General features: G+C 47.9%; 9 protein-coding genes across 11 annotated transcripts; 6 read left to right on the top strand and 3 right to left on the bottom strand.

The window, feature by feature from the left end:
- The first annotated feature begins 8 nt into the window (after window positions 1-8).
- On the top strand, window positions 9-4,186 carry LOC9646708 (transcriptional corepressor LEUNIG). Of its 3 annotated transcripts, none has more exons than XM_024674231.1 (17): window positions 9-186; window positions 295-392; window positions 460-569; window positions 643-915; window positions 975-1,036; window positions 1,100-1,139; window positions 1,198-1,347; window positions 1,407-1,721; window positions 1,990-2,151; window positions 2,209-2,457; window positions 2,517-2,646; window positions 2,699-2,811; window positions 2,860-3,009; window positions 3,066-3,221; window positions 3,278-3,394; window positions 3,455-3,661; window positions 3,718-4,186. In XM_024674231.1, exons 1-17 carry the CDS (start codon window positions 155-157, stop codon window positions 3,859-3,861), a joined length of 2,508 nt encoding a protein of 835 aa, XP_024529999.1. In that variant the 5' UTR covers window positions 9-154; the 3' UTR covers window positions 3,862-4,186. The 3 variants fall into 3 exon arrangements, with proteins under 3 accessions (XP_024529999.1, XP_024529998.1, XP_002969651.1); XM_024674230.1 differs by having other exon boundaries at window positions 1,404-1,721; XM_002969605.2 differs by having other exon boundaries at window positions 1,404-1,721; window positions 2,702-2,811; window positions 3,718-3,861.
- Window positions 4,187-4,456: 270 nt separating this feature from the next.
- LOC9660069 (phosphoethanolamine N-methyltransferase 3) lies at window positions 4,457-7,225 on the top strand. The gene is made up of 12 exons (XM_002969604.2): window positions 4,457-4,733; window positions 4,833-4,945; window positions 5,017-5,154; window positions 5,320-5,457; window positions 5,519-5,662; window positions 5,728-5,838; window positions 5,901-6,048; window positions 6,195-6,475; window positions 6,566-6,727; window positions 6,797-6,850; window positions 6,908-6,982; window positions 7,055-7,225. Exons 1-12 carry the CDS (start codon window positions 4,712-4,714, stop codon window positions 7,154-7,156), a joined length of 1,488 nt encoding a protein of 495 aa, XP_002969650.1. The 5' UTR covers window positions 4,457-4,711; the 3' UTR covers window positions 7,157-7,225.
- Window positions 7,226-7,419: 194 nt separating this feature from the next.
- LOC112346116 (protein-tyrosine-phosphatase MKP1-like) lies at window positions 7,420-10,128 on the bottom strand. The gene is made up of 2 exons (XM_024674232.1): window positions 7,705-10,128; window positions 7,420-7,643 (listed from the first exon to the last, which is right to left on the bottom strand). The coding sequence occupies exons 1-2, from the start codon at window positions 9,829-9,831 to the stop codon at window positions 7,587-7,589; spliced, it is 2,184 nt and encodes a 727-aa protein (XP_024530000.1). The 5' UTR covers window positions 9,832-10,128; the 3' UTR covers window positions 7,420-7,586.
- Window positions 10,129-10,309: 181 nt separating this feature from the next.
- On the bottom strand, window positions 10,310-13,506 carry LOC9646707 (serine/threonine-protein kinase 38). The gene is made up of 13 exons (XM_024674233.1): window positions 12,751-13,506; window positions 12,472-12,646; window positions 12,328-12,411; window positions 12,021-12,262; window positions 11,729-11,960; window positions 11,594-11,673; window positions 11,452-11,536; window positions 11,185-11,316; window positions 11,016-11,129; window positions 10,909-10,956; window positions 10,763-10,847; window positions 10,650-10,703; window positions 10,310-10,585 (listed from the first exon to the last, which is right to left on the bottom strand). The coding sequence occupies exons 1-13, from the start codon at window positions 13,005-13,007 to the stop codon at window positions 10,455-10,457; spliced, it is 1,719 nt and encodes a 572-aa protein (XP_024530001.1). The 5' UTR covers window positions 13,008-13,506; the 3' UTR covers window positions 10,310-10,454.
- Window positions 13,507-13,908: 402 nt separating this feature from the next.
- Window positions 13,909-15,435, top strand: LOC9660067 (pre-mRNA-splicing factor CWC25 homolog). The gene is given in 4 exon segments (XM_024674220.1): window positions 13,909-13,988; window positions 13,991-14,093; window positions 14,126-14,429; window positions 14,509-15,435. Coding segments are annotated over 4 exon segments (885 nt in total). The 5' UTR covers window positions 13,909-13,915; the 3' UTR covers window positions 14,914-15,435.
- A 349-nt stretch (window positions 15,436-15,784) lies between these two features.
- On the top strand, window positions 15,785-17,606 carry LOC112346113 (pentatricopeptide repeat-containing protein At3g29230-like). Its single transcript, XM_024674219.1, has 2 exons — window positions 15,785-15,982; window positions 17,205-17,606. The coding sequence occupies exons 1-2, from the start codon at window positions 15,785-15,787 to the stop codon at window positions 17,604-17,606; spliced, it is 600 nt and encodes a 199-aa protein (XP_024529987.1).
- A 726-nt stretch (window positions 17,607-18,332) lies between these two features.
- LOC112346149 (pentatricopeptide repeat-containing protein At4g02750-like) lies at window positions 18,333-19,209 on the top strand. The gene is made up of 2 exons (XM_024674401.1): window positions 18,333-18,994; window positions 19,075-19,209. Exon 1 carries the CDS (start codon window positions 18,350-18,352, stop codon window positions 18,971-18,973), a length of 624 nt encoding a protein of 207 aa, XP_024530169.1. The 5' UTR covers window positions 18,333-18,349; the 3' UTR covers window positions 18,974-18,994; window positions 19,075-19,209.
- A 2,527-nt stretch (window positions 19,210-21,736) lies between these two features.
- Window positions 21,737-23,671, top strand: LOC112346112 (pentatricopeptide repeat-containing protein At4g02750-like). Its single transcript, XM_024674218.1, has one exon. It carries the CDS (start codon window positions 21,737-21,739, stop codon window positions 23,669-23,671), a length of 1,935 nt encoding a protein of 644 aa, XP_024529986.1.
- Window positions 23,672-23,968: 297 nt separating this feature from the next.
- LOC9660065 lies at window positions 23,969-25,228 on the bottom strand. Its single transcript, XM_024674217.1, has 3 exons — window positions 24,850-25,228; window positions 24,361-24,654; window positions 23,969-24,249 (listed from the first exon to the last, which is right to left on the bottom strand). Exons 1-3 carry the CDS (start codon window positions 25,226-25,228, stop codon window positions 23,969-23,971), a joined length of 954 nt encoding a protein of 317 aa, XP_024529985.1.
- Between the last annotated feature and the right edge of the window lie 326 nt (window positions 25,229-25,554).

The raw sequence follows: 25,554 nt of genomic DNA, 5'->3' as shown, positions 1-25,554 counted from the left end.
GAGAGTGAGTGAGCTCGCGGCTATGGCGGACGAGGGCGCGCGGCATTCTCGCACTAGCTAGGGTAGGCGCTGGCGAAATTTCGGCTGGCATTTGGCGACAGTAGCTTCTGATCGATCGGCGCCTTGCTCGTGCGCCAATTCGGTGCCAGAAGCCATGGCGCAGAGCAACTGGGAGGCGGATAAGATGTAAGTTACTGCTGCTGCCGCTAATGCCGGTGGTTCCAGCTCGCGCTATCGTGATCTGGGTTCTTGATGAAATGATCGATGATCGTGTTTCTTACGCTTGGATTTTAGGCTGGACGTGTACATCCATGATTATCTCACGAAGAGGAACTTGCAGAACTCGGCAAAGGCTTTTTTCACGGAAGGAAAAGTGTCGTCCGATCCCGTCGGTAAGTTTGTCATCTCGATTGATTTGGTGGAGTCACGAGTGATCCTTTTTTCTTTGGAACTTTGTAGCTATCGATGCACCCGGGGGATTTTTGTTCGAGTGGTGGTCCGTGTTTTGGGATATCTTCATTGCTCGCACGAATGAGAAGCACTCGGAGGTGGCAGCGGCTTACATCGAGGTTGGATCAAACCCTCTTTTTGTTTTTTTTTTTCCTTTGTTCTCGAGGAGCTGATATAGTGAATGTCTTTTAGACCCAGAAACTGAAAGCTCGCGAGCAACAACAGCCTCAAACTCTCCATCAAATGCAGCTTCTCAGGCAGCAGCAGCAGCAGCAGCAACAACAGCAGCAGCAAGCTCAACAGCACCAACAGCAGCATCATCAGCAGCAGCAAGCTCAACAGCAGCAAAGGCCATTGATGAGCAGTCCTTCGGAAGCTCTTCTTCGTCAAGCCACGCCGACGGCTAATGTTATGGCTGCAAAGCTCTACGAGGAGAAGCTCAAGCAAGATGAGCCATCTTTGAAGGTGTGCTAGCAGACGTTTGTTTCTATCTTAAGGCTGAATTTATTTCTTTGTTTTGGCAGAGGTATGGAGATACGTCACTGGATCCAAACCCAGATATCAAGCCTTCAGTTGCTCCTCCAGGGTGTGTAGGATGATGTTGCATTTTCTTTACGACCTTTAACTTTTATTTACTTCTCTTGCGCAGGTCAGCTGGCATTCAGGCTCGTCAGCAACAAGCACTTCAGGTATTTACTCCATGGTTCTTTTGTTCTACAGGTTCTACAAATCTTTTCTATAATGCAGGATAATAAAAGTGATGTTCATTTATTAAATCAAAGATCACCAGCAACTGATCCCGCATTATTCAATATGAAAGGCGGTATATTAGCACCAGGCGCGAACACAAATCAATCCTCAAATTTACTTGTACAGAAGAGCTGGCCGTCTTTGGCTGTAAGTGGTTTTCTGTTTCTATTTTCGTCGCAATTTATTAATGCTTTTTCTCGTAGCAGGGCATGGATCAACGCTTGATCCAGCAGCAGAAACCATTTCTACAGTCGTCCTCACACGCTTACCAGCAATTACATGCATTGACTCCTCATCAACAGCAGCTACTTTTTCAGGCTCAGCCTCAAGGCAGCATTCCCTCATCAGCACTAGCTGATGTAGATCCTCGGCGGTTCAAAATGCTACTCAACAACAGGAATGGAAAAGAAGGACAAGCGAATGTTTTCAACGATCCAGCAGCCGCGGTTATTGGTTCTCCCTTGCAAGCTGCATCACCTCTGTCGCGTGCAACATCTCAAGACCAGGAGCTTCTAATGAAGGTTTGTAACTACTAACACCGACACTTACACGCTAACTGATGATGATTGCTATGCGAAAAATACCCGGTTGAGTCTCCTGAGTTGTCCTTTTGCAGATGCCGGAGAGTACGATGAGATAGTTTCGTCTTTTATATGGTAATCCCCTTAGAGATGCCTGAGACGATGTCTAACTAGCACGGTCCGGTCTTGATTTTATTCGCTTTTGAGAACTAGTGTGTACTAACCGTTTCGCTCATTTTTTCTTTCTTTTTGTTGTGTTCTTTTTCAGATGAAGGTAATGCAGCAGCAGAACAGTAAGTTAAATATGCAGCAAAATAATCCTCAACAAGCTACTCCACAGCAGCCGCAGCAAACTGGAGCTGATGCAGCCATACAAATCTATGGTTCAATTGAACCGAGCCGCAGTAACAACAGCACCGGTACAGCGAAGGTTTGTACTGATTTTGTGATTGTATTTTATATGGATATCTCACACAATATATTTTAGACTGGAACTCGGAGCCAAAGTGGAAGAAAGAGAAAGCAACCGGCATCGTCCTCTGGCCCGGCTAATAGCACTGGAACTGGAAACACCGCAGGTCGATCTCCAAACTCGCCTTCTACACCATCAACTCATACACCTGGGGACGTTATGTCTATGGGTGGCCCGATGCATCAAAGTAGCAGCATTTCTAAATCCTTGATGATGTATGGATCAGAAGGTCACGGTACATTGACGTCACCCTCTAATCAACTGGTAATTGTGGCTTTTTAGCTGTTTTTGTCGAGGACCTCAATATTAATAGTTTGCTCCAGGCTGATATTGACAGGCTCGAGGATGGATTGGATGACAACGTTGAGTCCTTTTTATCTCACGAGGAAACCGATCCGCGAGATGGTCTCTTTAGCAGTACGAAGCCGAGTCCTAATGTCGACGCGTCCAAAGGTGAGTTTCGTGTGTCTTGCAGTTCTTTTTTTTTAGAAGGTTTTATTTGTAGCAGAATTTACGTTCAACTCGGTGGGCTGTCTTCGTGCCAGTACAAATAAAGTTGTGTGCTGCCATTTCTCTTCGAGTGGAAAGCTATTGGCCAGTGCTGGCCATGAAAAGAAGGTGAGCTTCACATTTGCGAGTTTTCTTTTCTGAGCTCTTACAATGCAGGCCGTGCTCTGGAACATGGACACGCTAAAACTCCGGAGTACATTGGAAGAACACTCGTATTTGATAACCGATGTTCGGTTTAGTCCAAATTCGACGCGGTTAGCGACATCATCCTTCGACAAGACTGTACGAGTATGGGATGCAGACAATGTGAGTTCTTAAATTCTTCGTATCTCTTGGCAATGACTTGGTTCATTTTCGCGCAGCCAAGCTATTCCTTGCGCACTTTTACTGGCCATCAAACATCGGTCATGTCCTTAGATTTCCATCCAGCGAACGAAGACCTCTTGTGTTCGTGCGACGGTGATAGCGAGATCAGGTACTGGAGTGTAAGCCAGGGCATCTGCACCAAAGTCTTCAAGGTGAATAGCTCTTACCTTTGAGAGTTTTGTTGACTGGTTTTTGTCGATCTTCACAGGGTGGCGTGACTCAAATGCGGTTTCAACCGCGTCATGGCAGGCTTCTTGCTGCCGCCGCCGAGAACGTAGTTTCTATCTTCGATGTCGATGCCGAGACGTGCAGGCATTCTCTTCAGGTAATCGAGCTTTTTCCAATACGAGCTTTTTCCAAACCACCGAGTCTGTCCGTCTTCCAGAGGCACACGAAGCCAGTGCATTCCGTATGCTGGGATCAAAACGGTGACTACTTGGCTTCCGTCAGCGAGGACTCAGTCCGAGTCTGGACTCTCCGCTCCGGTGGCGATGGAGAATGCGTTCACGAGCTGTGCTCGAACGGGAACAAGTTCCATTCCTGTGTCTTCCACCCGAGCTATCCGTCGCTACTCATCATCGGCTGCTACGAGGTAGGGAAATCGACAAATCTCTTCGAAAGTTGTGTAAACGTTTCGCTGTCTCGCAGTCTCTGGAGCTGTGGAACATGGTCGAGAACAAAAGCATGACAATCCCTGCGCACCAGGGCCTGATTGCGGCCTTGGCACAGTCGCCAGCGACGGGCATGGTTGCGTCGGCCAGCCACGATAAATGCGTGAAGCTGTGGAGATAGAGAAGAGTTCACACACAAGTTGTGGAGAGACGACGATGAAAGGAAGTGAGTGCTCTGCGACATCAGCAATTGTACATGGCCACTGGTACGCAAGTCGCAATCTTTCTTTCCTTACCGCTAAGAAAAAAATCACTCTTTTTTGGGTTTTTGGTCTTAATAGATTGGAAAGGTTTCTATGTAGATACGAGCTGAGGAAAAAAAAAAAAAATTAGAACTTTGGGAGGAGAAAATGAGTAGCATTTGTTTTTTGACGATTTTTGTTTTTGTTCTTGGGCACTGAATCTGAATCTGAATCGAATGAAATGAGTAACTCCTTTCTTTTTAACGATTTTTTTCTGAACTTTTTTGTTGTTTGGGCGGTGAATCTGAATCTGAATCGAAGGAAATGAGTAACTCCTTTTTTTTTGACGAATTTTTTCTGAACTTTTTGCTGTTTGAGCAGTGAATCTGAATCTGAATCTTGAGTGTTTTGGCCCACCTGGATCTGACTCGCAGAAAAAAAAAAAAGTGTTTTTCGCGATTGTGAAGGGACGCGTGTTTGATCCTTGTCTGAAACTTTTCTCTCGCTCTCTCTCTTTGGTGGCAATTTGTTTGGAGATCCGAGCGCGTGTCAAGTTGGCGGTGGAAGGAAGCTTTTCTTCTTTTTCTCTCTTTCCTATTTCTTTGATGATTGCGCGATCGCCAATAATGTTCCATTTCCTAAAGCTTGATCCGCGAGATCTGAGCTACTGCGCTTTTGTTTTCTTGCTACAAAAACAAGAGAGGGTTTGCTCTAAAGTTTTCTCGTGCATGTAGGTAACACTCGGTTGGATCATCGGCGAGAGAGGATTTCCAGGCGCGAATCGCGATCATGGCGGCCCCCATTCTTTCGAGTAAGCGATCGGTCGATTCTAGCGCCCATGGATCGATCCAGCGATGATTTCTCCCCTGGTGGTTTCTTGAATTGGTTTGATTGTGGTCCTGTTTCCTAGCCGAGCGCGATGCCCAGCTGAGCTACTGGAAGGAGCACTCCACCGCGCTGACCGTGGAGGAAATGCTGCTCGACAGCCAGGCGGCGAAGCTCGATCAAGAGGAGCGTCCCGAGGTATGGAAGGAGAACGAAAGAGCGAGAAAGAAGGGAAACTATCTCTCGAAATTCTTTTTGGTTTCTTCCAGATCCTGTCAATGCTTCCTCCTCTGGAGGGGATCAGCGTGGTGGAGCTTGGGGCCGGCATTGGGCGATTCACTGGCGACTTGGCAAAGTCTGCCAAGCATGTTGTCGCCATGGATTTCGTCCAGTCGGTCATTGACAAGGTTAGTTTCTTCCTCTTTCTCTTTGAGTTTTTTCTCTTTCCTTGCTGATTCTAGACAAGAGCTTTTGCGTCTTCTTCTCGATTGTTTCTCGTCGCTAGACAAGATCTTTTCTTCTTCTTCTCGGTGACTAAGGAAGATCTTTCTCTCTTTTTTTTGTTTTTGTAGAACAAGGAGGTGAATGGATGCCACAAGAACGTCGAGTTTCTGTGTGCCGACGTTACTTCCCCCAGCCTCACTTTTCCTCGCTCCTCCAAGGATCTCATCTTCTCCAATTGGCTACTCATGTATCTCTCCGACGATGAGGTTGGTCTCCTCCATTTTTTCATGTCTTCCTCGAGCTAAAAATCGATCTTAACAATCACAGGTAACGGCGCTCACCAAGAAGATGATCTTTTGGCTCAAACGCGGGGGTTCTATTTTCTTCCGGGAGTCGTGCTTCCACCAGTCTGGAGATCACAAGCGCAAGAACAATCCCACGCATTACCGGGAGCCTCGCTTCTACAACAAGGTAGAGATGACAAAAATTCGAGTAGACACCCGACTTTAGATTCTTTTCTCATCAACTTTGTCCAGATCTTTGAGGAGTGCTACATCGCAGAGGAGGATGGAAGCTACTCCAAGCTGCAGCTCGTCTTGTTCAAGTGCGTCTCGGCCTACGTCAAGAACAAGAGGAACCAGAACCAGGTACAACTTTCGCTTCGTTTTCACTACCATACAAACTTGGAGCGTTCTCTCTTTTCGTGTAGATCTGCTGGATGTGGAAGAAGATCAAGTGCACGGGCCCCGATGGCTTGAAGTTTCAGCAGTTTTTGGACAACGTCCAGTACACACAGCGCGGCATCCTTCGCTACGAGCGGATATTTGGTGAAGGTTTCGTAAGCACTGGAGGACTCGGTAAGCTTTGGTTCTTTCGCTCCAAACGTTTTCCATCTCCTGACATTTTCTTTCCCATCTCTCCATCTTTCTAAGTTCGAAGAAGCTTCAACATACAGATTTTTCTTTGCTCTACCTCACATCCTCTTGGGCTTGTGTTGACACAGAAACAACCAAAGAATTTGTAGAGAGCCTCAAGCTCGAGGCCGGGCAAAAGGTGCTCGACGTTGGCTGCGGCATCGGGGGCGGTGATTTCTACATGGCCGAGGACTTCGACGTCCAAGTCGTTGGCATCGATCTCTCGGTAAACATGGTGTCCATCGCTCTGGAGCGCTCCATCGGACGCAAGTGCTTTGTCGAGTTTGAAGTCGCGGATTGCACCGAGAAGAACTTCCCCGCCGAGAGCTTCGACGTCATCTACAGCCGAGACACCATCCTCCATATCCAGGTAACTCTTTCTTCTCGCTTCCATCTCGCGGCTTTGCTTTTCCTTTTGTCTGTGTTTCTGAGTTCCAGGTGTTCTTCGCCATGCTTCCAGGATAAACCAGCCCTGTTCGCGAGGCTCCTTTCGTGGTTAAAGCCCGGCGGCAAACTTCTCATCACGGACTACTGCCGATCGAAAGACGAAGTCTCTGCCGAGTTTCTCGAGTACATTAAGAAACGAGGCTATGATCTTCACGACGTGGATCACTATGGCCAGGTAACTCTACTCTACGCTCCTGTTCTTTCTTTGGTGATTCATATTCACGACGTCACTGTTTCGGAACAGATGTTGAGAGACGCTGGTTTTGTGGATGTCGTGGCAGAGGATCGCACAGACCAGGTAAAAAAGAGTTTTGTGCCGTGTTAAATGGTTTTCTTAGCTTCCTTTTTGCTTTAGTTTGTGCGCATCCTGACCAAGGAGCTGGATGCTGTGGAGCGAAACAAGAAAAGCTTCTTGCAAGACTTTTCAGAGGCAAGTGACAAGGTTTCTCGTTGATGATAAGTTGAAAGCTTGTTTACGTGATCTCTGTGTGTGATGATCCAGGAAGACTACGAGGATATTGTCCATGGCTGGAAGTCCAAACTGGTGCGATGCGGCCAAGGCCACCAGAAGTGGGGACTTTTCCGCGCAACCAAGAAGATGTGATCTTCATTCTTTTGTTCCAATCTTTTGTTCCAAACCAATTTTTTCTTGAACTTCCGAGAGTTACCTCAAGATCATAGCCTCGTTTCTTAGAGAGAGTACTTGGTTCGTAGCAATCTAATCGCTGCCTAGCCACAGCAAGGTAATGGCGAGGCTGGGAGGAGTAACGTCAGTACACCAAAAACTCAGTTCCATTTACCTCCTTGGTTCTCTCGATCGATCCTCATGCTATCGTGATCGCCAGAGATCGCTACTATCTGAACAGATTGGAGCTGAAAATGAGTTTCTTATAGAACGAAAAAAGAAGGAAAACCACTTTTAAGAAGCCAGGAAACCTGACTAAAAGAATGACGCGTGCCTTGTGTTGTCAGCCACCCCCGAGCAAAGCAGCATCTATCAAACAGGATACGCTGCTGCTCGCTTCAAAAGGTTGTCACAACGAGAAAAACTTCTCCCAGAGCTCTTCTGGTTCCTCGCCTTCTTTGATTACCTGCAAGGAGCGAAAATCCATCACTCCAGAAGAACGAAACGAACGAAAGATAAAAACTTACACTGGCAGGCTTGTCACTGTGAATGTCCATGCGCTTGAGGAAGCCAGCTCCAATTTGCTCCCAGTTTGGACCTCCAGCCTCGTCCAGGCAGGGAGAACCAACGCCGTCAATGCAAATCCCAGCCTTGCTTCCCACCCAGATGAACAAGTCGCCAGCGTCTCTCCCCGTGACTCGGTTCACTAGAATGTAGACGCTGCTGGAATCCAAGTCGTGCCTGCCGGACAAGTCGACGTTCTTGAGCCGGGGCCACTCGTAAATCCTCCTCTTCTTATCCCCGTTGTTGTCAATCTCCATCGCCCGGTCACTGTCTGGACTTGGAGTGGCGGAAGCGTCCAAGCCAGCGCTTGCGTCGGAATCCGACTTAAAGCTGAAGGTCTTTCCAAACCTCGGAGTTGGAGGCGGCTCCTCGACCATGCTGCCGAGAAAGAGCGATGGAGGCATCCCTCCCCTACGCTCTGCCAGCGACACGGACGATGGTTTCCCCGATGGCGCGGCCGACGGGAACCGCAGTGGAGAAGGAGCCGGAGAAGTGTAGCGACTCGAGGCCGATGACTCGTCCGAGGAGGCTGGAGACCACGAGTAGGACGAAGCCGGCGAAGGAGTTGGCGATGCCGAGAAGAAGTAAGACGGAGACGGGCAGCCCGAGGCTGGGGGCGACGATGATGGTGTAGAGGTTTCCGAGAGTGGAGAATGCGGAGAGCCGCTCCTTGTACACCCCGACTCCTTGATAGCCGCCACCTTTTCCTTGACGGATCCCGAGAAGAACTTCTTCCTCAGCCTGCTCCAGCCACTGACCCTTGCCGGTATGTGAGTTACCACGGCACCAGACGGTGGAACCACTCCTTGCAACGCTCTGTGGTAGAGCTCAAAGTCCAGGTCGTACGCTTCCACCCGCTTCAAGTCGCCCTTGAGTCGATCGTATCCCCCTTCCAAGTTGCTCGAGCCTTTGCTGAAAGCCTCCCAGAAGTCCTCAGGTTCCTCACCCTCGAATATGGACATGATCGGAGCTTGCGCCCTCTCATATCGCACAACCTGTCCAGCAGCCGCTTTGGCAAGGATCTCCATCTCCTTCTCGCACTTCCTTCCGATCCACACGAAGATGGCACTGGGTACGTGAACCACAAACGCCCCCCTTGAGTCGAGCGCCGTCGGGCTTGGATTGTTGATGGTCTTGGGAACCAGGTGCAGTGCATCGTAAGGCGAGTGTGGCGCCATCCGGTACATGCGAAGGATCGAGTTCGGGCTCGCGGGAGAGGCATGGACTCGTTTCTGTGCTTGGAGGAGCTGGCACGCAAATCCCATGTTCGGATTGGTGATCCCCCTGGCAGCTTTCACGTCCTGGAACGCATCCTCAAAGCTCCGTCCCTCTCTCCACATCAAGTACGCGATCACCAGCGCTGTGGATCGAGACACACCTTGGCAGCAGTGGACAAACACCCGGCCACCCAGCTCCCGGACCTCCTCAAAGTAGTCAAAAACGTCGTAGAGGATGCTGGTGATGTCTTCCGAGGGACTGTCTTGCAGCCACAGAGTGTGGTACTTGAAGTCGTCCCGGAAGTACTCCTTGCAGATGAATCCCACGCAGTTGAGTACGTGAGTGATCTTGTTGGCTAGCAAAGTCTCCCGGTTCCTGGCCACAGCATCACTCCCCAAGTAGATGTGCTCGGCCACCCTCGAGCACTCTTTCTCGAAGAACGCAAACTTGTCCCTCTTCATTTGCATCTCCGTTGGCTCGGACGAATCCCGGCAGCGCTGCACGGCAGCGAGGTCGAGCTTGATCTCCAGCCCGTTCTTCATCCGGTTTATATCCCTGCGTGGAGTAAGAGGAGCCCAGTCCCTGGCCTCGTCGTTCCCAACTCTCCCAGAGGTTAGCAGCGGTGGTAGCGTTGGCCCTCTCCGGCTACCCTGTTGCCGAGGCGTGAGAGGAAGCTGATACGATGTGCCAGGCTTGTCCATGGGAAGAACTGGCCTTCCGGGACTCGGGGGCGCGGAATGCGAGGACGACCATGAAGCCGACCGCCAAAATCTCTTCTGGACCTTGTCATCGCTACTGCTACTGCTGCTACATCCATCCTCCGGAGCATTCTCACCTCCCTCGAGCTTCTCGGTTAACATTGGCTCGCCCATTCCAAGCTCTTCTTGGACAGCGGCCGCGATATTACGCTCCTATTCTCATCGCTACCCCGCGATTCCTACCCTGTCCTCCGAGATCACCAATGCTCGTGACCTAGTAGCGCTCGAGCAGCAGTAACCCTCACCTGGAGATTCCCGAGGCGCTGATGATGCAGCGCCGCCGGTGAGCTCGATCGATCGAGAGCGCAGAGCCAGCGCCAGCATGAGCAGTAGCGCCAGGGAATCCCGTGAGCGCGACACGGCGGCGCTCCAAGACCAGGTCCACAATGCGCCTAGCCTCTCCTCCTCCCATCCACAAGCCCTAAAAAAGAAAGAGTGTAGTGTAGCGTTGGGGTACTGTTGCTTGGAGAGAGAGCGCTCGCTTCTTCCAATCGCAGCTCCGTCGCAGTCAAAACGTATCTCTGATGACATGGCCGTGACGTGGCACGTAAGCTAATGGGACTCGAACCCCCCGGCGACCAAGTCCAAGGTGGAAAAAAATGGTAGTCTTTTTCGCGCTAGCTCGACAATCAATCATAGAGAATTTACAGTGTGAATGGAAACGAGAAGATAAGCAGCGATCTCGCTAGCGAGTGAGAGCGATTTTAGAGAATCCAAATTGGATGAAGTTTTGATGATCAAGCTATTGGCGAGCGAGCAGGACTGGATTGCTCGGGACTTTCCGCGGTCTCGTACTGCGTTGCCAGGCACATAAAACTTCCCACTGGAGGGTTGCCGGCATTGGTAGTACCAGTAGCAGCGTTTGGATCTGCGATAGTCGTAGACAAAACCATCAGCAACGAATTATCATATCACGTAGATTTGCTACGTACCAAACAATGTCTTGATCGAGGGTCTCCTCGGCCTCCCCTTCTTTCTCAACTCGGCTGTGGTTTCAAGAGAAAGAAAATTTTTAGTGACCGAAAACATGTTGGAGAGAACTTACCCATCCCAGGAACACGGGCATCTTGGTGAATTTCAAAGTTCTTGTACGTGTAACCAACGAAATTAACATCTCTCGAAGGTAGCATCTAAAAGAGCAAGACGGTGAGTGCAACGGAAAATAAGATGATCAACACAAGAACAACTTACTTTTCTCCAAGGTCCGGACTTCGAAGCCGGTTGGGCTTGCGAATTACTCTGTTCAAGAGAGAAAGAAAAAAGTGAAACCATTCGAATCATATATGCTACAAACTTACGTCTTCAAATTTTTCGAAGTTCTGGGTATCCAGTTCATTCGCAACTTCGGGCTTGAAAGCAGCTTCCATATCATAGAGCTTGTTCCAGTCGACACCTTTGAACCAGGAATGTCCCTGAAAGTGGATCCAGTTAGCTTATCAGGAAAAAACACGATGATAAAACTATTACCTTTAACTCGTGGACGCCTCTAGTCCCAAGACGATGCTCTACATCGCAGATCAGCCGACTAATAAAATCCTTGGCTTCGGCGGAGAGCTTAGCCTCCTCTGGAAACTTGAGGTGCATTCTCCAATTGACTATCTGTCAATGAAACAAGACATCTTAACGCGATGCTATCTGATCAATAACAATCACACATAAAAATACAAAAATGCGTAGTTATGAGGCAAGCGAGTACAAAATTCATGAATAGTCAATCAAGATGTGATGGCGTACCTTCCGGCAAGTAGACATCGGTTCGTCGGAATAGAAGGGCGGATACCCGACTAGCATCTCGTACATTATAGCTCCAAGAGACCACCTAGGCACCATAAATCAATCAAGCCGGTAGATATTTTCAATCAGAAATGCCTCTTACCAATCACACTCCATCCCGTATCCCTTCTTCAGTAGAACTTCGGGAGCAATATAATCTGGCGTCCCGACAGTTGAATAAGCCTGTTAAAGGAAACTTAGATAAAAATCGGGACAAAAGGAAGTACAAGCTACGCACCAGCATTCTTCTGTTTCGTTGCCAATGCAATAGTTGCTCCTGCTGCGTGCGTCTGCGAGCAGGAGATTTCAGTGCCTCGAAGGTTAATGCGTCTTTGATCTTTTCCTCTATACCTGGCTCATTCTCATATAAAGCTGGTAAGTTAGAGCAGTCTAGGGGTTTACACAACCCGAAGTCTGACAATTTCATGTGACCATTCTTATCAAGTAGAAGATTATCAGGCTTGATATCCCTGCACAGAAGACACAGAAAAACTGGTAAGTTCAAGCCATGTTCTCGACTCGCAACATACCTGTGAATGTAGTTGTGCCTGTGAATGGACTCGATTGCCAAAATGGCCTGCCCGACGTAGAATCTAGCTTCATCTTCTGTTAGTGTGTCCTTCCGCATAAGCAGCGTCATCATGTCGCCACCAGGAAGATACTCCATGATGAGATACAAATATTCATCGTCTTGAAAGGAACAAAAGAGTTTCACTATACAATTACTGTCAACCTCTGCTAGGAGATTACGCTCTGCTCTAACATGCTCCACCTGAAAAAATCACGAGAGCATCAGCACCGGAGTGATTGGCAAGAGTCTAATAACGTAGCGCTTGCCTGTCCGCGCCTAAGCATTTCGGATTTCTGGAGCTTCTTCATTGCATACACCTGTCCCGATCGCTTCTCTCTACATAATCTAACCTGCAAGTTCACAGTGCTTTGCGGATAAGTTTCAAAGCGAAACGCTTGCATTAATCTTACCTCTCCGAATGCTCCTCTACCGATAATTGTCAGCAACTCAAAGTCCTCCACCCCCATCTTATGTCTTTGAAGTCTCATATACTCAGTCTCTTTCCTCGCCAAGTCCCTCCGAATTCGGTTTTGTTCTTCTTCGCTGACATTAGAAGCGGCCAGTTTCCTCTCTAGCATCCATCGCCTGATAGAAGATAAATGACCACAAAAGAAAAAAAACCATTAGAACACAGATCGTATGGACGTAAAGAGAAGATTTATCTATCTATATTGAAATGGTATACGTACCGCTCCCTGCGTTCCTGGAGATTTTTCATTTGGGATTTGTAGTGATTCTCGATGTATTGCTTGGCGGCCGCGACCTTTTGCTTGGTAACGTTGGAGGGCTGGTCACCATGCTTCCCTGCTTCCTTGGTTCCCCCTACTCGAGGGGCTATGGGACGCTTTGGCTTCGATCTCTCCACTGGCTGCTTCTTCTCCTCGGGCTTTACCTTCTTCTTCTTCGAGAACCAGCTAAACCAGCCCTTGCTCTTCGGAGGATCCATTGCCCAGCGCAAATCAGCTCCCCTCCATATACATTTGCAAATCCAATCCCGAAATATTTTCCCAAATTTCTAGCTCTAGCTACGCTCGATTCCTCCCCACCTGTGTTCTACTTCTACTCTAGCTAGCGAAGATCCCATGGCGCAAAATCCCAGCCGCCGAAGAGGACGAAGAACACAGTCGCGAGGATAATATTTGCCCAATTTCTAGCTCTAGCTACGATTCCTGTGCTCTACCTAGGGAAAATCCGATGACGCTCCAGCTACCGGAGTAGACGATGAGCAATCCGCCGCGCAGCGCCAGAAATTTCTTCCTCGAAGAACGAGCGTGAGATTGTCGAGCAGCGCTGCTCGCTGCGCCATCACCTCGAATCGAAAGCGCTCGCAACAAATCTGTGGCAGCAACAGCTGACCTAGAAAAATAAAAAATGTAGCTCCACGAGATTGGGTGTGAGAGAGAAGGAAGGCGAGACGCTACTCTCTTCCGCCAATGTGGCGACGCGGCCTTGTGCGGCACACGTGCGTCAGCCGCACGGCCAATCTAGCGAGTGGAAAGTAAAGCACCAAACACCGCGTCCAGCACCGCGCGGTGGCCGAGCGCGGGGAAATACGCAGGGGACTTGAATGCCAAAGCTGGAATTAAGAGCCCCGGCCTCTGCCCCGCTGGCGCCATTAAGGCCGTCGATCTCCGCGACCGGACGACGACGATTGCAAGGCGGCATTTAGTGGTGCATGTGCCGACGCTTATTAATGAAAGCCCCGGAGAGCACGCGACGGAGATGCGCGACGGAATATGCTCCTCACGGCCCCTGATATCTAGGAAACTTTGTTTAGGGCTATACTTGACCTTAATGGTTTGCTATAAATGAAACCTTTAGGGCTCTTGAGTTAGGGTTCGTGAGGATCCCGCTATGGCGCTCAAGTTTCTCAACAAGAAGGGATGGCACACGGGCAGCCTGCGCAACATCGAGACGGTGTGGAAGGCCGCGAGGCGGAGAAGCGGAAGCTCGAGGAGCTCCAGAAGCAGATCAGGGAGGAGCAGGATCATTTGGAATTTCGCAAGCTCCACGAGCAAGCGGGGCTGGTGCCGTAAGTGTTCTAGCTAGATTTTAGATTTTCTCTGCGCGCCAGCGAGTGACTGATGGGAATTTTGCTTGGTTTTTCCAGGACGCGGGGTTGGGCGTTGGCAAGCCGTCGAATGAGGAGTATTTGCTTGGTAAGCCTCTCGAAGAATCCAAAGAGGAGAGAGTGATCCAGCAGGTGGCCGCCACGCCGGGATCGCTGTTCGTGGAAGAGAAGATCTCGGCTAATGACAAGTGGAGGAAAACTCGGTCGGATCCTTTGCTCTTGATTAAGCAGCAAGAGCTGGCCGCTCGGGAACGAATCAAGAGCAATCCTTTGAAGATGGAAGCTTTGCGAAAAGAGGTATGTTTTTCTTCCCTCCTTTTAGGATTGCCTGTGAACTTTTTCTAACACAAAACTGGAACTTTGATTGTTTTTGCAGGTAGAGAGCAAGATGGAAGCTAAAGACGAAAAGAAGCGATTGAAAGCACAGATAAAAGCCGAGGAGAAGCAGAAAAGGAAGGCGCTGAAGAAGAAAATGAAAGAGAACGGTGAAGCTGGCGAGCCAGAAGCAAAGAGAGCTGATCGAAGCAGAAGAGCCGCCGAGGAGGATGACGATGGAAACAAAAGAGCTTCCGATGAGGATGACAGGTATAGCAGGAGGAAAAGATCTGCCGAGGACAGCGACGAGGAAGACAGGCATAGAAACAAAATAGTTGCTTCTTCACGGGATGATCGAGAAGATCGCAGCAAAAGAATTCCCGAGACAGACGAGCAAGACAGGTACAGAAGCAACCAAGTTCGCGAGGGCGATGATACGAGAAGTAGAAAGCGGGAGAGACGATAGCCCAGACGTGGATGATCGGCATCGCAGGCACGAAGACGGGACAGGGAGGAAAACCGTGGCTCCGGCAAGCCACCGCTGCCGCGAGGAGGAGAAGATGGCGCGGCTGAGAGAGATGCAGCAGGACGCGGAGCTCCACGAGGAGCAGCGATGGCAGCGGATCAAACGCGCCTCGGCGAGCGACGCTGTCCAGGAGGAGAAGGACTCGATCACGTCGGGGAAGAACTTCCTGGACGAGACGAACAGGAGTGTCTATGGCACCGAGAATGGAGGCAGTGCCTCGGTCGCGGACACTTTGCATCGGCGATCGCACTACCGCGAGAAGTTCACGGACAAGAACGCGTTTAGGCGATCATACGTAGAGATGGCAAAGAAACTTTTTGGGTGTAAACTATCATCGACTGGGAAGAACTAAAGAACCATTTGATCAATCAATTGGAGTTCTTTTAGTATGAGAGGTCATGGAATTTATTGACAATTGGAGGAATCATCGATGAATGGGAGCATTTTCGTTTCTATCGCTAGTATCTAGTGCCAGGGATGAGAGTATCGAAGAAATGGAGCCTTGGGTCTTGATGCTGTGGGATACAACCACTGCCCATCACTCCTCCCCCTTGGTTCTTGTGATCCTGAGCTTGGATCTTGCTGCTTGCCCCTTGGCTGTGCGCTCCTGACGAGGGATCCTGGTGGAATTGCTCATGATCTGGCGAATTCGCGGAGGAGGAAGGCGAGTCGTGATGGAAGTGATGGACTCGAGCCTCGTAGATCGCTGCAGTGGCCGTGGCAGCCGCCATAGTTGCCATAGATTTGAAGTAAGCCATAGATCCTGTAATCTATAGCATGGAATTGACGCGAATTGGAGGAGAGGATCTGGATGCTAGCGCTACTGGCTACCGGATTGATCGAATTGGAGGGAGCGGAGATGGGAGGGGATGAGATCGCAGAGCACAGACTGTGCCACCAAACGAGGAATGGTGCTTTTATTGCGTCAATCGAAAGCGTGGAGCCAGACGTGGTCAAGAACACACGCCTAGTGGCGGCGAATCTATGCAAGCCACGTGGCTTTTTGCGCGTACGTGGCGAGATTCCAGTCCCCTTGACGCGCCAGTTTTTTCTAGAAATTGCTTCTCCAAAAGCGTCTTGATTGAATTTTTCCCAATCAAACTTCTCGAGGATTTGATTGACAGTGATCACCATCAATTGGATTGGATCATCCATGAACCTCCTGTGAAATTCTGCTCTATGCTGGTTTCATCTCTGGATTGAGATAGTCAAATTTTCAGAATGGTTGTACAAAGTGATTGTTGTGTGGCTTGATCATTTCTGGGGGATTTCGCTTTGTAAGCACTTTCAATATAGCCAATAGTCATGTAGAACAGTGTGTCCCTGGAAAGTCTGAAATTTCTTAGTTTTGAATGATCCACAATGATCATGTGGTGGAACTAGATTCTTAGATGCTGGCAAAAAATTCTCTCCATAATATATGGATCTATGCTTAGATCTAATGTAAATTCAGTACTAGCAGACATAATATGCGATTCCCACTGGCAAAGGTTTTATACGGGTGTGATATCACGGTTTGAAGAATCTTTACCGATCGCGATTGCATATTAATTTACAGCCCCACTTTCTCAAATTGAGACATGCATGTTTGAATTTTACAAATGGAAATCCCAAAGTTGCAAAGACGATGGTGGTGTAGGTCAAGACACTAATCTCCGAATCGATGATTGTTTCTACAACTCTCAAGGCACTAGCCAAGATTGCATCCACAGATATGCTTTTTTTCTCATAGAGAGCAATGTATGGTCAAGAGGTTTTATTGGATGGAATAAAAACGTGTAGCAATCTATCTGCAGCTTGTAAGCTTCACAATGAGATCTAGCACGTCCTTGCGGCAGGAGATTGTTTGGCATCCAATTTTCTGGTGCAAATGTATGGGAGGTGTGGATGCCCTGAGGCGGCATGGCAAGTATCTAGATCGAGGAATGGAATGCCATGCCGCATCAGACAGCCATCTTGACCAAGCAAAGCAGTTGTTTGATCGAATGGGACCTTGTTTCATGGTCGATCATGATCACTGCCTTCTCTCGGCATGGCTTACTCCTTTTTTTTATTCCATGAATTGTGTGTGTGTGTGAGTGAGAGAGAGAGAGAGAGAGAGAGAGTATGCCACAAAAGTGCAAAGATAAAAGTAATGTTGATCATGAAACTAATCTCCGAATTGATGATTGTTTCTACAACAACCAAGGAACCATCCAAGATTGTTCATGATTATATGGTTTTTTCAACAGAGAACCATGTTAACACTAGATTGTCGAGAGCTTTTGTTGGATGAAATAAAGAAGTGTACCAATCTATCCACAGCCTCTAAGCTCCACAATGAGATTGAGCACCTCCTCGCAGTAGGAGACTGCTTGGCATGCAATTTGGTGGTGCAAATGTATGGGAGGTGTGGATGCCCAGAAGCAGCATGGCAAATCTTCTGCGGCTCTACATCACGGAATCGATTCTCGTGGAATGCCATGCTCTCTGCCTTCGCATCAAACAGCCACCTTGACCAAGCAAAGCAGTTGTTTGATCGAATGCCCGAATGGGATGTTGCTTCATGGTCAATCATGATCACTGCCTTCTCTAGGCATGGCTTACTCCTACAGGCGAAAGAAGTTTTCGATTCCATGAGAGAGGCCTTGTAGCATGGAATGCAATGATCTTAGCATATGCCACAAACGGGCATTTGGATAAAGAAATGCAGCTCTTTGAGCTTATGCCAGAAAGGAGCTTAATATCTTGGACCACAATTCTATCCAAATCCACCAAATTGTTTCAAATAACGACACTCTTCAGCCCCATGCCTGAGAGAGACCTTGTTGCTTGGAACTCCCAACTATCAGCACTTGCCCAAGCTGGGCATTTGCAGGAGGCGAAGCACATCTTCTCCAACATGCCAGAATTTGATGCTCTGTCTTTTACGTCCATGATTCAGTGCTTTGGCCAGCACGGCCTTTTGGAAGATGCCAAGTGTTTCTTCCTCGCGCTGCCTCACAAGGATTTGGTTGCCTCCACGGTTTTTCTTGTCGTCTTGGCGGAAAGTGGCTGCTTTCACGAGGCAAAGAATCTGTTTGAGTCGATGGAGTGTATCGATGTGGTTTCATGCGCGGTAACCCTGTCCGCTTACGCAGATCACGAGGACAGTAGCATCGCGGAGGCTGAGCAAATATTTTACACCATGCAGCGCCACAACGCGTTTGCTTGCACTGCAATGCTGCGCTTGTATTCTCGATGAGGACGGACTCACGACACCGAAGCCATATATTTAGGTCTGCAAAGAAACTCTTTGATGGAATGAAGGAGCGAAACGAGGTTATGTGGACTGCAATGCTGACAGGATATGTAAACAACCCACAGGATAGAAGACGCCCTGTGGATTTTCGAAAAAATGCCGGGTCACAGCGAGATACCGCTGATTGTGCTCATGTCGGCATATGCCCGAAGTGGACATATGCTTCTTGCCAAGAGAATTTTTGACAACTCCAATGAAAAGAGCGCTATTGCTTTCAATGCTCCCTTGTCTGGTTTTGCATCAAATTCTCAGTTACTGGAAGCCAAAAGTGTGTTTGATTCAATCCAAGAGAGAAACCAATCTTCATGGAGTGCAATGCTTTCTGCATATACCCAAAACGGGCATCTGGATATGGCAAATCGGATATTCTTAACAATGCCGGACAAGGATCTCATACCTTGGGATGCAATGCTGGCAGCATACTCTTGGATTGGGGCCATTTTGAGAGCCTTGGATGCCTTGCAAACCATGGTCACTACTAATACACCTGATGAAGCTAGTTTAACAGCTTTGCTCACGTTGTGCGCTCACAAAGGCACTGTTGCCATAGCTCGGGATCTCTTTGTGTCTTTCCAGTTTGATCACTCTATCAAACCCTCAAAGCAACACTACTCGTGTATGATTGGTGTGCTTGTCAGATCCAAGATGCTGAGAATCTTCTGTGGGAGATGCCATACTACCCAGATTCCATGGATTGGAAGTGCTTGCTTGGAGCTGTAGCGAGTGGAGATGCAATGAAAAATGCCATTAGTGTGGAGCCTAGTAACAGTGCTCCATATGTTCTTATTGCCAATTCTCACATAGTTACAATGCAATGAAAAATGCCATTAGTGTGGAGCCTAGTAACAGTGCTCCATATGTTCTTATTGCCAATTCTCACATAGTTACATAGCTTAAATATTTTCAAAAGATTATATCAATTTTCACAACTATATCAAATTTTCTCACAAGGTGCCATGGTTTTGGTTAGCTATTTGATCGGCATTTATAAAGATCCCATGGAATCCATATGGAACTCCAGCAGGCAACTCTAGAAAAGCCACTGTCTCAAAGTGTGGGTGATTTGGCATCTATGACCAAAAGCTCCGAGACCCCATTTTTCTCATCATGGACGTAGCTTAAGACGTATCCATCCCCTTTCTCCTCACCATTCGCCACAAAACTTACCACGTTCGAATCTCCTTGACACCACAATGCACGGCTCCTTGAGGTCCGGGTCACTTGTTCCATCAATTACCACACTGGACAGCCGTGGGGTCCAGATCGACCTTGGCCACGCCCGACAATTTGGGCCATGGCCCATAGTAGCGCATGTAGACGTACCGGTTCTTCTGCCCCAGGAATTTCTGGTTGATCTTTCCAAAATCCAGTCCCGCCGAGCACACATGTTGCTTCCATGACCGAGATTGAGATTGTTATCCTTGCCTCAAAACCAAATTTTAAGAATGGTTGTACAAGTGATTGTTGTGTGACTTGCTGCTTGGATCATTTCTGGGGGATTTCGCTTTGTAAGTGAATTCAATATAACCAATAGTCATGTAGAACAGTGTGTCCTTGGAAAGTTTGAAGGTTCCTAGTTTTGAAGTGTGGCGGGACTAGATTCTTAGTTGCAGGCAAAAAATTCTCTCCATAATTTATATGGATCTATGCTTAGAACTAATGTAAATTCAGTACTAGCAAACATAATATGCGATTCCCACTGGCAAAGCGGTGTGACATCACGGTTTGAAGAATCTGTACCGATCGCGATCGCGTATTAATTTACAGCCCCACTTTCGACATGCATGTTTGAATTTTACAAATGGAAATCCCAAAGCTGCAAAGACGATGGTGGTGTAGGTCAAGACACTAATCTCCGAATCGATGATTGTTTCTACAAATCTCAAGGCACTAGCCAAGATTGCATCAACAGATATGCTTTTTTTCTCATAGAGAGCAATGTATGGTCAAGAGGTTTTATTGGATGGAATAAAAACGTGTAGCAATCTACCTGCAGCTTGTAAGCTTCACAATGAGATCAAGCACGTCCTTGCGGCAGGAGATTGTTTGGCATCCAATTTTCTGGTGCAAATGTATGGGACGTTTGGATGCCCTGAGGCGGCATGGCAAGTATCTAGATCGAGGAATGGAATGCCATGCCACATCAAACAGCCATCTTGACCAAGCAAAGCAGTTGTTTGATCGAATGGGACCTTGCTTCATGGTCGATCACAATCACTGCCTTCTCTCAGCATGGCTTACTCCTGTTTTTTATTCCATGAATTGTGTGTGTGTGTGTGTGAGTGCATCTTTGAGCTTATGCCGGAAAGGAGCTAATCTCTTAAACATAAACGCTGCATGCTGTAAAAATTCTGCTCAGCCTCAACTGTCGTCGTGATCTGCGCAAGCACAGCACAAGACAATGGACTCGTGAAGCAGCCACTTTCCGCCAAGATGACAAGAAAAGCAGTGGACGCAACCAAATCCTTATGAGGGTGGCCAAAGCACTGGGCGTGAACGACAAAGGAGCAAATTCTGGCATGTTGGAAAAGATGTTCTTCATGCCCAGCTTAGGCAGATGAAAGTTCCAAGAAACAAAATCTCTCGGCATAAAAAAGGGTCCTTAATTGGCATATGCTGCGCTGTATTCTCAAGAACGGACTCATGACGCCGAAGCCATATATTTAGGTCTGCCTGATCAAAGCGATCATTTAGTCCGGCAACATCTAAAGAATCTCTTTGATGAATGACGAGACGAGGTTACGTGGACCGCCATGCTGACAGGGTATGTTAACTACCAGAAGTTGGAGGAAGCGTTCGAAACAATGCTGATCACAGCGTGATAGCAGATTGTGCTCTTGCCCGAAATGGACGTGTGCTTTTTGCGAAGAGAATGTTTGACAACCCCAATGTTCTCGAATATGTTTGTTCATCAATAAGAATATTTAGCTACTTCATCACCGAATCCTACGTGGACTACATGGCAAAAAATTTTGCTCCATAAAGGTTGATTGGATTTTCACTTGCCAATAAATCTCAGCGTTTGTACTTCAAAAAACTAATTTTTAGAATGGGTGTGCAATTGATAGTTTCTATTGTTGCCTCGCTTGCTGCTTTGATCATTCCTAAAACATTTGGATGTGGGAATTTCTCACTTACTTGTCATATAGCTGAATTCAGCTCAACCATTATTCATGTAGACTGGTGTCTAATATTTGGTCTTGAACACTCACATCCACAATGATAATGGGAATTTAAAGTGTGGCGGGGCAAATTTCTTAGAGACACCTCAGTACCTTCTTAAAACATTAACTCGTCAAGAAATTTTCTTTGCACGCCCATGGGTTTCATGTATAACAATGAAACCATCCCAAAGGTGGTCTATTATGCGAAGTGCAAAGATAAAAGTAATGTTGATCATGAAACTAATCTCCGAATTGATGATTGTTTCTACAACAACCAAGGAACCATCCAAGATTGTGCATGATTATATGGTAGAGAACCATGTTAACACTAGATTGTCGAGAGCTTTTGTTGGATGCAATAAAGAAGTGTACCAATCTATCCACAGCCTCTAAGCTCCACAATGAGATTGAGCACCTCCTCGCAGCAGGAGACTGCTTGGCATGCAATTTGGTGGTGCGAATGTATGGGAGGTGTGGATGCCCAGAGGCAGCATGGCAAATCTTCCGCGGCTCTACATCACGGAATCGATTCTCGTGGAATGCCATGCTCTCTGCCTTCGCATCAAACAGCCACCTTGACCAAGCAAAGCAGTTGTTTGATCGAATGCCCGAATGGGATGTTGCTTCATGGTCGATCATGATCACTGCCTTCTCTCGGCATGGCTTACTCCTACGGGCAAAAGAAGTTTTCGATTCCATAAGAGAGAGAGGCCTTGTAGCATGGAATGCAATGATCTTAGCATATGCCACAAACGGGCATTTGGATAAAGCAATGCAGCTCTTTGAGCTTATGCCAGAAAGGAGCTTCATCTCTTGGACCACAATTCTATCCAAATCCACCAACTTGTTTCAAATAACGACACTCTTTAGCTCCATGCCTGAGAGAGATCTTGTTGCTTGGAACACTCAACTATCAGCACTTGCCCAGGCTGGGCATTTGCAGGAGGCGAAGGGCATCTTCTCCAACATGCCAGAATTTGATGCTCTGTCTTTTACGTCCATGATTCAGTGCTTTGGCCAGCACGGGCTTTTGGAAGATGCCAAGTGTTTCTTCCTCGCGCTGCCTCACAAGGATTTGGTTGCCTCCACGGTTTTGCTTGTCGTCTTGGTGGAAAGTGGCTGCTTTCACGAGGCAAAGAATCTGTTTGAGTCGATGGAGTGTACCGATGTGGTTTCATGCGCGGTAATCCTGTCCGCTTACGCAGATCACGACGACAGCAGCATCGCGGAGGCTCAGCAAATTTTTTACAACATGCAGCGCCACAACGCGTTTGCTTGCACTGCAATGCTGCGCTTGTATTCTCGGCGAGGACGGACTCACGACGCCGAAGCCATATATTTAGGTCTGCCTGATCAAGGCGAGCATTTAGTCCCGGCAACCGCTCTCATTACAGCATATGCTAGCAACGGGCATCTGGAAAAGGCAAAGAAACTCTTTGATGGAATGAGGGAGCGAAACGAGGTTACCTGGACTGCCATGCTGACAGGATATGTAAACAACCACAGGCTAGAGGACGCCCTGTGTATTTTTGAAAAAATGCCAGGTCACGGCGAAATACCACTGATTGTGCTCGTGTCGGCATATGCCCGAAGTGGACATATGCTTCTTGCCAAGAGAATTTTTGACAACTCCAATGAAAAGAGCGCTATTGCTTTCAATGCTCTCTTGTGTGGTTTTGCATCAAATGCTCAGGTCAAAAGTGTGTTCGATTCAATCCAAGAAAGAAACCAATCTTCATGGAGTGCAACTCTTTCTGCATATACCCAAAACGGGCATCTGGATATGGCAAATCGGATATTCTTAACAATGCCGGACAAGGATCTCATATCTTGGGACACAATGCTGGCGGCATACTCTCGGATTGGGGCCATTTCCAGAGCCTTGGATGCTTTGCAAACCATGGTCACTACTAATACACCTGATGGAGCTAGCTTAACAGCTTTGCTCACATCGTGTGCTCACAAAGGCACTATTGCCATAGCTCGGGATCTCTTTGTGTCTTTCCAGTTTGATCACTCCATCAAACCCTCAAAGCAACACTACTTGTGTATGATTGGTGTGCTTGTCCAGTCAAGGTATATCCAAGACGCTGAGAATCTTCTGTGGGAGATGCCATATTACCCAGATTCCATGGATTGGAAGTGCTTGCTTGGAGCTGTAGCGAGTGGAGATGCAATGAAAAATGCCATTAGTGTGGAGCCTAGTAACAGTGCTCCATATGTTCTTATTGCCAATTCTCACATAATTACATAGCTTAGATATTTTCAAGAGATTATATAACTATATCAAATTTTCTTAGAAGGTGGCATGGTTTTGGTTAGCTATTTGATTGGCATTTCTAAAGATTCCATGGAATCCATATGGAACTCTAACAGGCAACTCTATAGAAGCCATTATCTCAAGCGTGGGTGATTTGGCATCCACCATTTTTCTCATTATGCACGGAGCTTAAAATGACGTATCCATTGTCTTCCTCCTCGCCATTCACCACAAAACTTACCACGTTCGAATCTCCTCGACGCCACAACGCATGGCTCGTTTAGATCCGGGTCACTTGTTCCATCGATTACCGCCTGGGCAGCGGTGGAGCGTCCAGATCGACCTTGGCCAGGCCTGAGATTTTGAGCCATGGCCATAGTAGCACATGTATACGTACCGATTCTTCCGCCCCAGGAATTTCTGATTCATCTGTCCAAAATCCAGTCCAGCCGAGCACACGTGTTTCTTCCACGACCGTCCAGATCGAAGGTCCAGGTGGATCTCGTGCAATCTGCTGGACAATCCGGTGATATCGTCAAACAGATGTTCCACCGGCCTAATGGACGAGCCACCTGAACATAGCCCCCTGCCGCTGCCACTGTTCCCGACATCGCCCCGACAACTACAACTTTCTGTGTGTCTGCCGCGCGGTAAACATCCTCCCAAACGTCACCTGCATGAACCTTGACCGCACTCTGACCGCCTTGACTGCAACCTGCCGGCCTGAAGTCGTCGCTGAAGCTGATGTTCCTCAGGTCCCGGGCCCAGACGAGCTGGGATGTGTTCGTTGTCTGATTTGGGTGTGTTCGCTGGAAGGACACGGAGCTGCTCGAGCACACCAACCTCTGTGCGATCCACCCGATGAGTTGGGCCCAGAATGTACGTATGTGTAGCTGGGCTATGTTCGTTGTTTGATTTGCCTGTGCTTCCCTTTGAACAGTGTTGGGTATAAAATAGCTGAAGTTTTTGGTTTAGACCTAAGCCAGATACAACACAACCACTCATAACAATCTTGTCCGTCCCTACGTGTTGATGTAGTGGAATGATGTCCAATCCAGGACATCGATCCAGCAAACGCCGGAAGATCCAACAGTCGGGATGCAAGGGATCACCCCGAATCTGGGAACCTTGGCGGTACCTCCATCAATGACCAGTTTGTTCTTGAGCACTACATCCTGGATGAGCTGATTCTCTGGAAGGATTGCGTAGTTCTCTGTTATCGTGAAGTCGTGAAACAAGCACGGATCCGGCAGCCACACGTCGAAATCGGGGCTCTTCCTCCCAGAAGTAGCGGAGGTGGGGATTGATCACTGGATTGAAGCTAACCGCGAAGAGCTCACCAGACATTGGATCGATCTTTGGATGAGTGCACATCAGCAAGAACAATCGCTTGTTGAAGCTGTAGCGGCCCATGGTGATCAAATCCCCTCCTGGGGTGATACTCATGGCATATGGCATATCATCCTCGGACATAGCCAGGATTCGGCGAAACCTCCAACGCTGGTTGATATCGATCCCATCCCACCGAAGATATTGATCAGGCCCAGACATTGCGACCAAATTAACTGTGTAATTGGCATACCTGAATATATTGATCCCTGCAATCGAATTTTAGAGCTATGATGGTCTTGAGATAAGATCGATATTTTAGGGCTTACTCTGTCTTGAATGGAAACAATGCGCGTGAGACCAATAATTGTGTGTCGGCATGCTTCTTGGAGGGGATGAAAAGGTAAAGGTCCTATGCTTCCTAGACGGGCACGAGTGGACCAAAAACAAAGCTAGATATATTCAATCTAGATTCATGTCTCCTAACGCCCCCCACACGAAATATCATCTCTGCTTTAGAATAATGTAATTTTCGATGGTCATGCGTT

The sequence above is a fragment of the Selaginella moellendorffii genome, unplaced genomic scaffold (assembly GCF_000143415.4).
Source record: "Selaginella moellendorffii unplaced genomic scaffold, v1.0 SELMOscaffold_12, whole genome shotgun sequence".
NCBI lineage: Eukaryota > Viridiplantae > Streptophyta > Lycopodiopsida > Selaginellales > Selaginellaceae > Selaginella > Selaginella moellendorffii.
The sequence above is the reverse complement of the archived record's forward strand: the minus strand, read 5'-3'. Positions and strand labels throughout refer to the sequence as shown.